At 43.6% G+C, this 12,137-nt stretch overlaps 1 protein-coding gene across 6 annotated transcripts in view; it reads left to right on the top strand.

Moving 5' to 3' along the window:
- The window catches only part of TAFA4 (TAFA chemokine like family member 4), a 92,495-nt gene that overhangs the window by 26,226 nt on the left and 54,132 nt on the right, over positions 1-12,137 (top strand). For 5 of the 6 annotated variants that reach the window (XM_054216202.1, XM_054216201.1, XM_054216200.1 and 2 more), the window contains 2 exons: positions 7,379-7,514; positions 10,617-10,732. In XM_054216202.1, the coding sequence (XP_054072177.1) occupies positions 7,435-7,514; positions 10,617-10,732 (196 nt within the window). In that variant the 5' untranslated portion in view covers positions 7,379-7,434. Of the gene's footprint in view, positions 1-7,378; positions 7,515-8,889; positions 8,937-10,616; positions 10,733-12,137 lie in introns of those variants that run through there. The other variant, XM_054216205.1, reaches the window with a different exon arrangement.

Raw genomic sequence — 12,137 nt, 5'->3', positions numbered from 1 at the left:
ATTCTGTGCACTGCTGTTAGTGCTTCTGTGTGACCCGAGCTCCACTGGATTGGACTTAGAGACCACAAACTCTTACTTAAAATGATTCCAACTGAAAAAGCCTTTCCAACAGAGCGTCCACCCAACTCAGGATTCTCACTCTGGTAGAATTAACTGAGGAAGGCTAAGGTTACTGGGGCAGAAAATTAGGGTGGCTTAGCCATGTTTTTGCAGTCCTACCAGCACATCCTCTTAACGTAATCATAACGGGTAGAACGTTTGTTCTCATCTCTAAAGGAGACAGTGAAGACAGCTGTAGCCTAGGGAACTCCAAATGCTGGTGAAGGCAGAAATGTTTCCCTCAAAACACATGGCACGCAGGATATCTGTCTGTGTGTGGATGGTCCAGCTGCTGGTGTGGTTGATAACTCATGCTATACGGATATAATAGCAGTTGAGTACTCCCTTCTTAGGAAGCTGTAGGTTGTATTTCCTTTACTCTCATTGGCATGGATATCTTTTCCTCCTCACCTCCCCCAGTTGTTGTTAAGTGAGATTTTGAAATATCCCCGTGGAAGGGGCTGACTAGTGGTGATAGACTGAGTTGCTCCCAGCCAAGATTGATGTCATAAATGCAATGTGATGTCATAAAAAAAACACTTCAAAAATTGCAGGTGATGAGTGTTGGGAGTCTGCTGGGGTTTGAGAGGTGCTGGGAACTGCTACGGTTCCCCAGTGATTTTTTTTTTTTGCTACATGTCTGGCTTTCTTAAAAGTGCTGAAGCACACTTGCAGTTTGCTGCCACCTCGTTTAGCTAACTTTCATGCTGTTTGAAGAGCCTTCTCAATTCACTTTGCCTTATGGAGCTTGATGGCAGGGGGGTTTAGAATTAGATGATCTTCAGGGTCCTTTCCAACTCCAACCATTCTGTGATTCTGTATTATCTGGCCTCCCTCAGTGATACCTGTAGGGAAGCAGATGTAGTAGAAAGATTGGGTTTTATCCTGGGAGCAAAGGGTAGAGGAATTTGGCTCAATAAAAGTTTACGTCACTACGTGCATAACTTTGTGTCCTTCCTCAGTTTGCATAGTGCCTTCCTAGCTGGTGTAACTGTTACTCGATGTAATGACAGGCAGAACCGAGACCTTTAAGTACTTTATTTGTCCCCGTGTGATGTGCCAGCCAGGTGGACATGCAGGACATGTCAGGAGGGAACATGAAGTACAAGACGGAAGGTTTGTTACCTCCGTTTCTGGTGTTGATAATCTGTGATTATTGTCTCTTCTGAGGTTCACTTCAAAATACCTGATGTTGAGAAATTGGCAGTGATGCAGAGAAGAGCTGCATGGTGGATTTAATAGCGCAAAGGCTTCCAAGGAGAGGCTTCCTCCATCTCACTTACGTGGACGTCGGGGACGTGATGGCGGGCTGGGAGTGTGGGCAGCGATATTGGAGAGTGGTGGGTGCTTTCATCTGCCAGCAAGAGGCCTAATGAGATCAGATGCCTAGAAGGAGAAGCTGGACAAATTCAGATTAGAAGCCAGGCGCAGTGTTTAAAGTGAGGTTAATTAACTGTTGGAATAACTTAGCTGTGGTGAATTTACTGCAGCTTGAAGTCTTCAGATCAAGCTGAAGTTACCTAACCTGATGCAGAGGTTTCTGGGAGAGGGTTAAAGGGTGAAATTCGGAATCTAGACGGCATTATTTCCCTCTGTCTGGCCCGTTCCTGTGGGCTCAGGAGGGGCACTGGGGAAAGGTGAGGGACCCTGAGGAGCCATGAGGGACCCACCAGGCCTGACTCCCCCTGGCAGCGCCCGCAGCCCGGCTCCCTGAGAGCAGAGCGAGCGGAGGAATCCTGTGACAGTGGTGTGTTAATATGATTAATGACAAAACTTAATTTGCACAGACAGTTCGTTCTCGCACAAAGGAGCGCTTGCAAATTAGAGGCTTTGTGGCCAGCGGAGGGGATCTCTCTGAGGGCCAGGATGGCTCCGGCGGGGAACAATGCGCCGGGCTCGGTGGAACAATCGGTGCGCGGTGTACGGATGAGATTTAATAAGATTTCCGAGCAGTGACAAAAGTTGGAAGTGTTTAATAGCTGGCCGCTGAATTATGCATGCGGCCTGGGCCGGGGACAGCGCCGTTGTGGGGCGGCGGGAGGCCGCCAGGGGGCAGCAGCGCCACGCCGCGGGGCCGCCCGCCGCCCTCAGGGAGGGGAGAGCCCCCTCCACCCACCCTCCCTCCCTCCCCGCCGCCCCTCAAACGCGGTTTAGTTCCCGCAAAAATAAAGCTATCCCACACGGACAAAACGAATTCCCCCCTTCTGGCCCTGAAAGTGCCGTGGCCTGCCAGGCCGGGCCGAGGAGTGTCGGTTCTTCAGGCGTGGGCCCGGCCCTGAGGGGCAGCGCCAGCCTGTGGGCCTGTGGTAATACAGGGCTTCTTGCAGGGATGTTGCTAAATATCTGTCCAGTCGCTTATCCCTGAAATGGGCACTCTGCGTTAGTTAGATGGTGTGTAACAGGTAGAACTGGCCAGGCAGGTGTTTGCTTTTGCTCTTTTCTTGATTTTTGTCTCTATTTCCCCTCAAACGCAAATAGCAGCCCTTTGCAAATACATGGAGTGACCAAGCTAGATCTCTTTTTTCCCCCTCTTTTAAGAAATTGCAGATGTTTTCTCTCAGTTCTTTATTCAGTGGGATGTAAGAGTTTAATAGGGCTGACAGTGGCGTTAAACTCTCCGTCTGGCAAATTGCCCTGTGAAGTATGTGGTGCCCGTGGTAGCTCCCTTCTTACCAATTGCTGTACGGCATCACGGAATTTCAGAGTTGGAAGGGACCTCTAGAGATCATCTAATCCAACTCCCCTGCTAAAGCAGGATTGCCTAGAGCACATTACTCAGGACTGCATCCAGACGGGTCTTGAAAGTCTCCAGAGAAGGGGACTCCACAACCTCCCTGGGCAGCCTGTTCCAGTGCTCTGTCACCCTCACCGTAAAGAAGTTTTTTCTCGTATTTGATCGGAACTTCCTATGTTCCAGCTTGTGCCTGTTACCCCTTGTCCTGTCACTGTGAACCACTGAAAAGAGTCTGGCTCCATCCTCCTTAAACACATCCTTTAGATACTTGTAAGCATTAATAAGGTCTCCCCTCAGCCTTCTCCAGGCTAAAGAGTCCCAGCTCTTTCAGCCTTTCCTCATAAGGGAGATACTCCAATCCCTCAATCATCTTGGTTGCCCTTCGCTGGACTTGCTCCAGCAGTTCCCTGTCCCTCTTGAACTGGGGAGCCCAGAACTGGACACAGTATTCCAGTTGTGGCCTCACCAGTGCAGAGCAGAGGGGGAGAATGACCTCCCTTGACCTGCTGGCCATGCTCTTCCCTATGCAGCCCAGAATTCCATTGGCCTTCTTGATGACAAGGGCACATTGACTGCTCATGGATAATTTACTGTCTACCAAGACCCCCAGATCCTTTTCTTCAGAGCTGCTTTCCAGCAGGTCCACCCCTAACCTATACTGATGCCTGACATTCTTACTCCCCAGATGCAGGGGACTTGTCCTCGTTGAACCTCATTAGGTTCTTCTCTGCCCAGCTCTCCAGCCTGTCTAGGTCATGCTGGATGGCAGCACGGCCCTCTGGGGTGTCAGCCGCCCCACCCAGTTTGGTATCACCAGCGAACTTGCTGATGGTACACTCTGTCCCCTCGTCCAGGTCGTTGATGAATATGTTAAACAATGCTGGTCCAAGTATTGACCCCTGGGGGACACCACTGGTTACAGGCCTCCAACTCAACCCTGCTCCATTAATCACACCCCTCTGAGTCCTGTCACACAGCCAGCTCTCACTCCACCTCACTGTCCCCTCGTCTAGTCCGCACTTCCTCAGTTTCCTAAGGAGGATGTTATGAGAGACAGTGTCAAAAGCCTTGCTGAAGTCAAGGTAGATGACATCTGCTGCTCTGCCCTCATCCAGCCAACCAGTTATAACATCATAGAAGGCTATGAGATTGGTCAAGCATGATTTATCCTTGGTAAATCCATGTTGACCATTTCCAATAACTTCCTGCTCCTGAACGTGCTTGGATATGACATCCAGAATGAGTTGCTCTGTTACCTTCCCAGGGATGGAGGTGAGACTAACCGGTCTGTAGTTCCCTGAGTCCTCCTTCTTGCCCTTTTTGAAGACTGGAGTGATATTGGCCTTCCTCCAGTCCTCAGGCACTTCTCCTGTTCTCCATGACCTTTCAAAGATGATGGAGAGTGGCCAAGCAATAACATCTGCCAGCTCTCTCAGCACTTGCGGGTGCATCTCATCAGGGCCCATGGACTTATGTATGTCCAGTTTGGCCAAGTGGTCTCTAACCTGATCTTCCTCTACTGGGGAAAACTCTTCCTCTCTCCAGATCTTCCCCCTTGCCTCCAGGGCCTGAGATTCATGAGGGACAGCTTTAGCAGTGAAGACTAAGAAGAGGAGTCTTTTAAGGGATGCACTGTCTTTATTTTAAGGGAGAAGTTATTAAGAATGGAGAAATTAAGGCCTTTTAAATAAGTAATGGACAGAGGTTTTCTAAATTATTTAATAGCTTATTATGAAAGATGGCATAAAATGGTTTAGTAATTTATTCTTTACAGAAAGTAGCCGTAAGAAGTATTTTACAACATGTAAATATTGGTAGGAAAAGTACCTAATTTAAAATGCTATTTTATTCCATCTGTCAAAGGAATTATACAGTGCCCATACAATTTTCCAATAACTTTAGACTTTTATTGTTTCTGTTCTTGAAACACTTTCCTGGTGTAGGGAAATGCTATTTATTTCCATTACCCAAGTTCATAGGCACAGAGACAGTCTGTGCTGGGTCTGAGGTGCAGCAGATATGACCATTGCCAACTCCCTTTACCTATCAGAACCCACAGCCCTAGCTGGGGCTTGTGGCTTCCCTAAATATTGATGTGGGAGAGTTTTGTGCCCTGAAGTGCAAAGAAGTTGTTGTTCATGGCCAGCCCATGCATAAATACTGGGAGCAGAGCCCTTTGCCGTCTCCCCGTTCATTCTTCCCTCTTTTCTCTTTTTTAGCTTTGCAAGAGATGGAAGTGGGGGTTCAGTTGCCTCCTGGCTAGAGCTTGTTGTATAAAAACGACCCCTTTCTTCATAAGATTGCTTTCCGTGGGTAACTTCTGTTCAAATCCCTCTTGTGTAAATTAACCCTGCTGAGTTCAAGTCAAGGACTTCAACCACAGAATTCCAGCTGTTGTCAGATGTACTGGGGCTTCTTGGGAGGTGATGCTGGTTTGTATTTTGTTTAAAGTGGCGCTGGGTTTGCTCACAGGTGGTCAGTGGGAGGACTGGTGCCTGCTGGTGGGAGCAGCTGCCCTCGCAGGCCACGCTGCCCCGGTGCAGCTCCTGGTGCAGGAGGTCAGGAGCAATTTGCTCGTTTGTGCAGCCCCCAAATAAGCAGCTCTGCTTTTCCAAAGTAGTGCTGCGCCCTGAGGCAAGGCGGGGACCAGCACCGCTCACAAAATCCACGCAAAACATGGTTTTGCCATGAGAAGCTTGGAATATCTTTTACCATTATTAACCAGGTGAGCCTTTTGCTTCTCTTCTGATCTCCCTCCTTTATTAAAATAAAGCAGCTGAATCTCAGACTTAAGATTGCTCTTTAGGAGTTTGCCTTACACTCGCCTCAAACAGCCCTATTTTCTTAAGAAATATCACTGCCTGGAAAGCATCAGAAAGCCCCAAGATATGCTGGTGGCTGTATCATCTGCTTCTTTTGCTGTATCCATTTAGTTAGAATGAGTTAGAATAATCAATACTTCCTTGTCTTTTACCAGTGTTTAACATATGTTTACAGAACAGGTTACACCTGTAGATGCATCTACACAGTTGGGGTTTTTTCCTCTCTAATAAAAATTATGGAACAGATAAGCACTAAAACCTGTGTTAGTATATTGCAATATTGATTTCTGCAAGAGCAGTGTAAGAATATATTTATCTATCTGTCCTATTATGAAATGGGTAAAAATGTACGACGCAACCATTTCAGTCATTCAATACTATATTGAATAGCCTGTTTGTTTGCTTTTTCTCAATAGGCCTTTTAAGGCACACTGATTTTTTTTTATTTATTTTATGTGTATTTGTGGAAGAAAGGCTTAATAGAGAATGGCAGCGCTTTGTCTTAAAACATCTCTTTGCCCACATTTTGTTTTGATTAGAACTGTTGCATTGTGATTTTTGGCTTACTCTGAAACTTTCCACATTGGAAAGCAAAGACAGAGTAAAATGTGATTAATTATAGATTTCTAGGCTGGTGCCTCTTTAATTCCAGCAATTACTCTATTTTCTCATGGTGTTCTGAACAGAAACGAGTGGAGTGTATTCAGCCAGGGCCTTTCCTGTCCTAAGCTTCTGAAAGGTATCTGCCTATGTGCTTTTATGACCCCAGAGCTGCTTTGCCTCTCTAATGTGATAGTGTAATTTTGTGTTTCTTAAAAGCAAATTTCTAAGTGATCCAAGGAAGAGTGAAATGAAGAGAGTGGTGGAAGAAGATGAGAAAAGGTTATTGTAATCACTCCGTAGGTGAAGACCACATTATTATTACTCTCACAAATTGTGCTGTGTTGTGTTTTCAATAGCAGAAGGTCAAGTTGAGCCCAGGGATAGAAGTGAGAGAACAAACATAAACAATAAAAGTGAAGAGACTCGCATGTCTATGAAATGGAGTGTGTGAGCTCATTATTCTGTGGAACATGTGTCAGTACTGCTGCAAAAGTGTCTCCATATAGTGATTTCAAAGTGTAGCTTCTGGGTATAGGTGGGCTGGGTGTGAGATGTGATGCTTGAAAGAAGTAGAGACAAAAGTGTCAGAGGGTGCTGTAATGCATTTATCACACAAACGCAATCCTATGGATGTGACCTTACAGACCCTCTGCTCCTGGGGCAACGACACTCCAAAGGCCTTGGCCGAATCTTTCTGACGGCAATGAAAGCTTTCCCTGCTGTCTTTAATAATCTCTGGTTCAAATTGTTGGAGGCTTCCTGTAATCGGGTGGAAATCTGTTTGCACCATGGTGGTGTCTTAGATCTAAGAGCTTTCACAGCAGTTTGGTGGTGAGAGGGCACGTGGTTATACAGACACAGTGAGCTGTACACATTATGTTTGTAATTTCCAGTATAGCAAACTCTGCCTTTAGTTAATGTAGTGATATTTCAGAGCTGCCTCATCACAGTTTCTCTGTGTTCTTGGAAACAAACAAATGAAAAGAGCAATATGACTGCTGCCTTTTGCCTTGGATTGTACTGTAGATGGCACTGTGAAACAATGATTTTTGGTAACAAAGATCTATTTCACAGTACCATTCCAGACGTTAATTGCAGTGTAATATGGCTTTCTTTCTAGGTCCCCAAAGCGAAGGAAAAATTCTGAAATGCAGAAAGGCTTATTTGCTGCCGCAAATGGGAATCTGGAATAACTATGAAAAACACACTGAAATAATTGTGTTTGACTGGAACAAAATTCTTGCAAAGTCCCCAAGGTAAGAGTACTTTTTATCTTTCAAATGACACTGAAGATTTGCTGTTCTGGTTAGCAACAATATCCACTTGAATCCAACAGAGAACGAAGGCTTGACACTTCTGAAAGTGGCAGCCCACTGATGCTGAAGGGCTCAGCACCCCTTGCTGCATCTGTCTGCCAAATTACATTTTTTTCCCTGCGTTTTTAAAGGTCCCTTTGTATTTCTTTATGTTAGCGGGCTGAAGACTCATGTCTTGTCTACCTGCAAGGCAGCCTAAAGTCTGCAAATACCATATAATTTTAATGGCACTGGATGCTTTTAGCAGCCTTTCAGTTTGGATATAACTAAGTTGATGCTTTGTAGTGATACGCTTATTCCTGAACTTGAATACACTTACAAAGGGGTTGGGTTACCCTGTTAGCTGATGAAACCTGGTTTCGCATTCCCTGTCTAACATGAGGTCCATGGCTTCAAAAGAGTCAAACTCACAATCTGCAAAAGGCTTTGAAATGAGATCAGCATACAACTATTTCCACCAAGAGCAGCTTTGCTCCTGCACTGGGAATGGTGGGAACACCTGGCTTCACTTACATGCTGAAATCACAGCTGTTGAGCATGTGGCGCATGATTTGGGACTAAATACCTGTCCCTTCTATCAACTCACAGCAGAAAGGGCATGCTCAAAATGTCTCATCTGTGGTATTTAATTCCAAGGGTTAAATCCTGTTTTCAGTTGCACCTCAGGAAACCAGAAGGAAAGCCCCTGTCTTCATTATGGTACTACAAAGTGACACCAAAGCTGGGGTCTCCACTGATACATAGATCAGTTTCCTGTGTTTGCACTTAGAGCAACAGAGGGATGGTATTGCAAGACAAACAGATGATGACTTCCTACTTAGTGGTAACTGGTGCATGAGGTGTAAGCACTGTGTTTCTTAGGGAGAGAGCAAGGAAACTAAGGTTGAATTCAGCTCTCTGCTCAGGAGAATGAGATTCAGTTACCTGGGGAAGATTTGGGTGACTAAAATCTGAAACAGTAGGTTGATTTCAGAGTTTACTGGCATTTCAGAGCTTATTAGTCCTTAGACTAATATTGGATCAACAGCAATAATAACAACATGCTGGTTTCACAGTGACTCAATCCCATTAGCTGCAGTAGCATTATGTGGTTCAGCTGGGTGCAAGAGGTGAATTAGGTCCATGCTTATTAGCTGAAGTGTAGCTGCTCTGAATTAGCCTGGAAGTGCTCCTTAACAGGATACTTGTAGGGTAGGCAAGGGCCAGTGATGTCTTTATCTTCTGGGCTTGACTTGTGGTTGCAGAAGTTTCCTGTATACTGTTGCAAAAAAGCCTCTGTGTGTTTCTTCATGTACTACTTCATTTGCGTTCAAGCTGGCAACTTACCGGGCTCAAAACAGGACCTTCTTAATGCAAGAAAAGGTATCTTTTTGCCAAATCAGTCCTTAAAATGCAGCTTCTTTACATGTAATTTTTTTATTTCTTAAATCTGTAGACATGGTGATTATTTTTTAGCAGTATCTGTGTAACTTTTTAAAGAAGTTTGTAGGCTGGAGTAAAGTTTACAAGGACAGCTGAAGTTTTCAGCTGGGTTTTTCACCAATGTATTTTTTTCTCAAGTGTAAAGTAGTATTTGTTGCTAAAATATATTTACACACAACAGGCTTTTGGTTTCTTAACTTTTGATATTAATAACTGCATTTCTGATTTGTTTGGACTTTATCAAACGTTTGCATTCATACACAATGAGAGAAAAAAATTATTTTGTGATGTGCGAAAGGAAAAATTACGCAAGCACTTTTAAATGAGAAAATATGGGATCTGTTTTGGTTTCATTTGTAGATTGTTATCAAAGTTAAAACAGGATCAAAGTGCTTCACCTGGCTTTATTTTTATTTTTTTTTAAACTATCAGTCTATTCGGCACTTGAATATCGTATTAGCTGAATAGTCTGAGGTATTTTAAAGATACACAGATAAACAAATTATTTAGAAAATACTTGGAAGAATCAGAACTGGCATCTGCAGGGGAAAGAAGTTCCCAAAGGACTTTTTGGTGCAAGTAAGCATGCGTATGATAGGCTTGCCCAAATCCCAGCGTGCTGATTAACTGCAGACTAACATCACTGCTATGAAAGCAGTATTTAGTTCAATTTATGCAAATCTATAAATTGCCTTTAATTAATTTGATGTATTCCTGCTTACAGCATTTGCTGAAAGTGTGGAACATTGTATCTAAAGGTTCAATTGCATAATGCCCATTTATGTATTGCATGAGTAATAAATCATTGTAACTGATTTTAAGAAAATGATTAGATTACCTTTCTAGGTGATGAATGGCATAACATAAGCTATTGAGAGATTTAATTGTAGATATTTGCAACAAAATTACTGAGGATTTGTGGTCTTAGTTCTAACGCTAACACGAATATGACTAACAACATACCTTCTCTAGAACAACTGTTTTCTGTAATGCAGTTTCTAACACCCTGGCAGAGCAGTTAGTCCTCGCATATTTGACTGAGGTGCTGGTTTGGTGCGTGTTTAACCCTCAGCAAACTTACTGATCTCCAGGAAAGCTAGCAGATGATGTGGGCTTGGGAGATCCATCTAATTCACGTGCATGGCTACATGGGAGTTGGGAGCTTTAGCAAATATATTCTGAGAAGCATTAAGTAAAAATGATATTTTTCTCTGATGTTTCTATGATTTTGAGGCAGGTGCAGAGTAAAAATAGTAGCACAACTTATAAATATGTATATTTAGATTTGAGTGGGGGTGGATCTTAATCAACAAAAACCCAAACCCAACCCCTTATCTGAGACTTATAGAAATGTGTTGTACTCATAATGTGTTATTATAAATACACGTTGGTGGGTAATATGATGTGTGATAGCCATTGCCTTGCTTCTAATTACAAAACATGCTTAAAAAAGAATTGATCCCAACCAAACCATGAATATGATTTTGTCAGTGTTGCCTTGGAATAAGCCATATTATTTATTCTTCAGCATCTTTTCAGCCTTTCCTTCCCCGCATAATTTTTATGTTATTCCCTACTCACATTGTTCTTTCACTCAACTGTTTCCTTTTCTGCCTCCAGGATGAGATTCTGTGCCAAATCAATGTTTCTATCTGACTGGCTCTTTCTGGTCTATGTGTTAATGGTCTGCTGTAAATTGTTGTCCGCCTCTAGCCACCATCCCCGGGGGCACACAGGTAGGAGCTTTTAAACTCATTATATGCTACTGAGACCAATTAATGCTGCTTGCAGAATGTTAGAACCCAATTTTTAGCAATGGATAATTGATGAGGCTGTTGACAGCATGTTGTGATCAGTGCAATGGGTTAAAAAAACCAAAACAACAAGAAAAAATGAGTTGTTGTAAGTTTTCATGGTTTTTATCTAATAATTTTATGTACTGAAGCTCACCAGGGAGTTTTTGGAGTGACTTCATGACTGCTAGGGCCTTAGGATTTGTTTGTGTCCTTTTGCTTTATCCTTATCCAAAGATATTCTGAAATGTATCTTTATCTTCTCCCTCCTAATCCAGTTGTTATCAAGAGACTTTACAATGGTATCATTGTCTTTGGTGGGCAATAGATCAAAGCACTCAGACTTATGTTAGCCAGTTCTTTCACTAAGTAACACAAATAATGAACTGTGGTTTAATTCAGCTTGTGGTATGTTCCTTCTTTTCCTAACCTGAGGCAAACAGAAAGATACTGCATTTAAGAGGATGCACTATTGTAGCAGGGTATATCTACCAGACAAAATGTAGTATCTTGTTATAAATGACAGAAATAGCTCAGAAGAAGCTGGGTTGGCTTCATGAAGAGATACCAGACTGGATTTTCGAAGCAACATCTCTGTGCTAGGATCATGCAGAAACATCAGCAGAAAGAAATATAGATGTACTAGTGCTAATGCAAAGATATCGGTGCAAGTCCTAAAAATGGATAGCTGTGTTAGCCCTACGTCACTTTTGATCACAGAAGAGAGAGGTAAGTTAACAAAATACTACCTGCGTTTACAGAGAGGTCAAAAGTCTGGCTGCAACACCGTGATGAGATGACTGCATTCTCAGTACCATAGTTAGCTTCATGCTGGTTTGGGGATTTCTGCAAGTGTTGCTATTTGTGTTGTAGTCTCATTCTTAAATTAGGTGTAATGTCTTAAATCCATATGTAATGTTCTTAGCTCTGAGCCAGACTCTTGTGGGTCCAGGTCTAATGTTAGCATCCACTTCAGCTCAGTGCTAGGAAGTGGGGATGCATTTGTTAGAGGCTCCGTCCTCTAGATGAGACAATCTATTGATCTCTTACCTGGCTGCTTCTGGTGATTGTCTAGGTAGGAGCTGAAGGCTCCTCATGTGCTTGCCAAAATCTCTTCAGTCCTGGCAAGCAGGACTGACTCTGACCTGCATGTAGCTGCTGTGTCTGTCTACACGCTCGCAGCACATCAGCAGTGTGTGTGTCTGAGAGCTACACAAAACACATCCTTGCCTTACCCCATCACTAGCTCTGTGTTCCCTGGTGCCGCGGAGCACTCATATGTGTTTGCCATAAAATGCAGTCACAGGTTATGGAGAATAACTGACGTTGCAGCAAAAGCCCATAAAGT

The sequence above is a fragment of the Rissa tridactyla genome, chromosome 10, assembly GCF_028500815.1.
Source record: "Rissa tridactyla isolate bRisTri1 chromosome 10, bRisTri1.patW.cur.20221130, whole genome shotgun sequence".
In the NCBI taxonomy this organism is placed as follows: Eukaryota; Metazoa; Chordata; class Aves; order Charadriiformes; family Laridae; genus Rissa; species Rissa tridactyla.
This window is presented reverse-complemented; position numbering and strand designations above follow the sequence as displayed.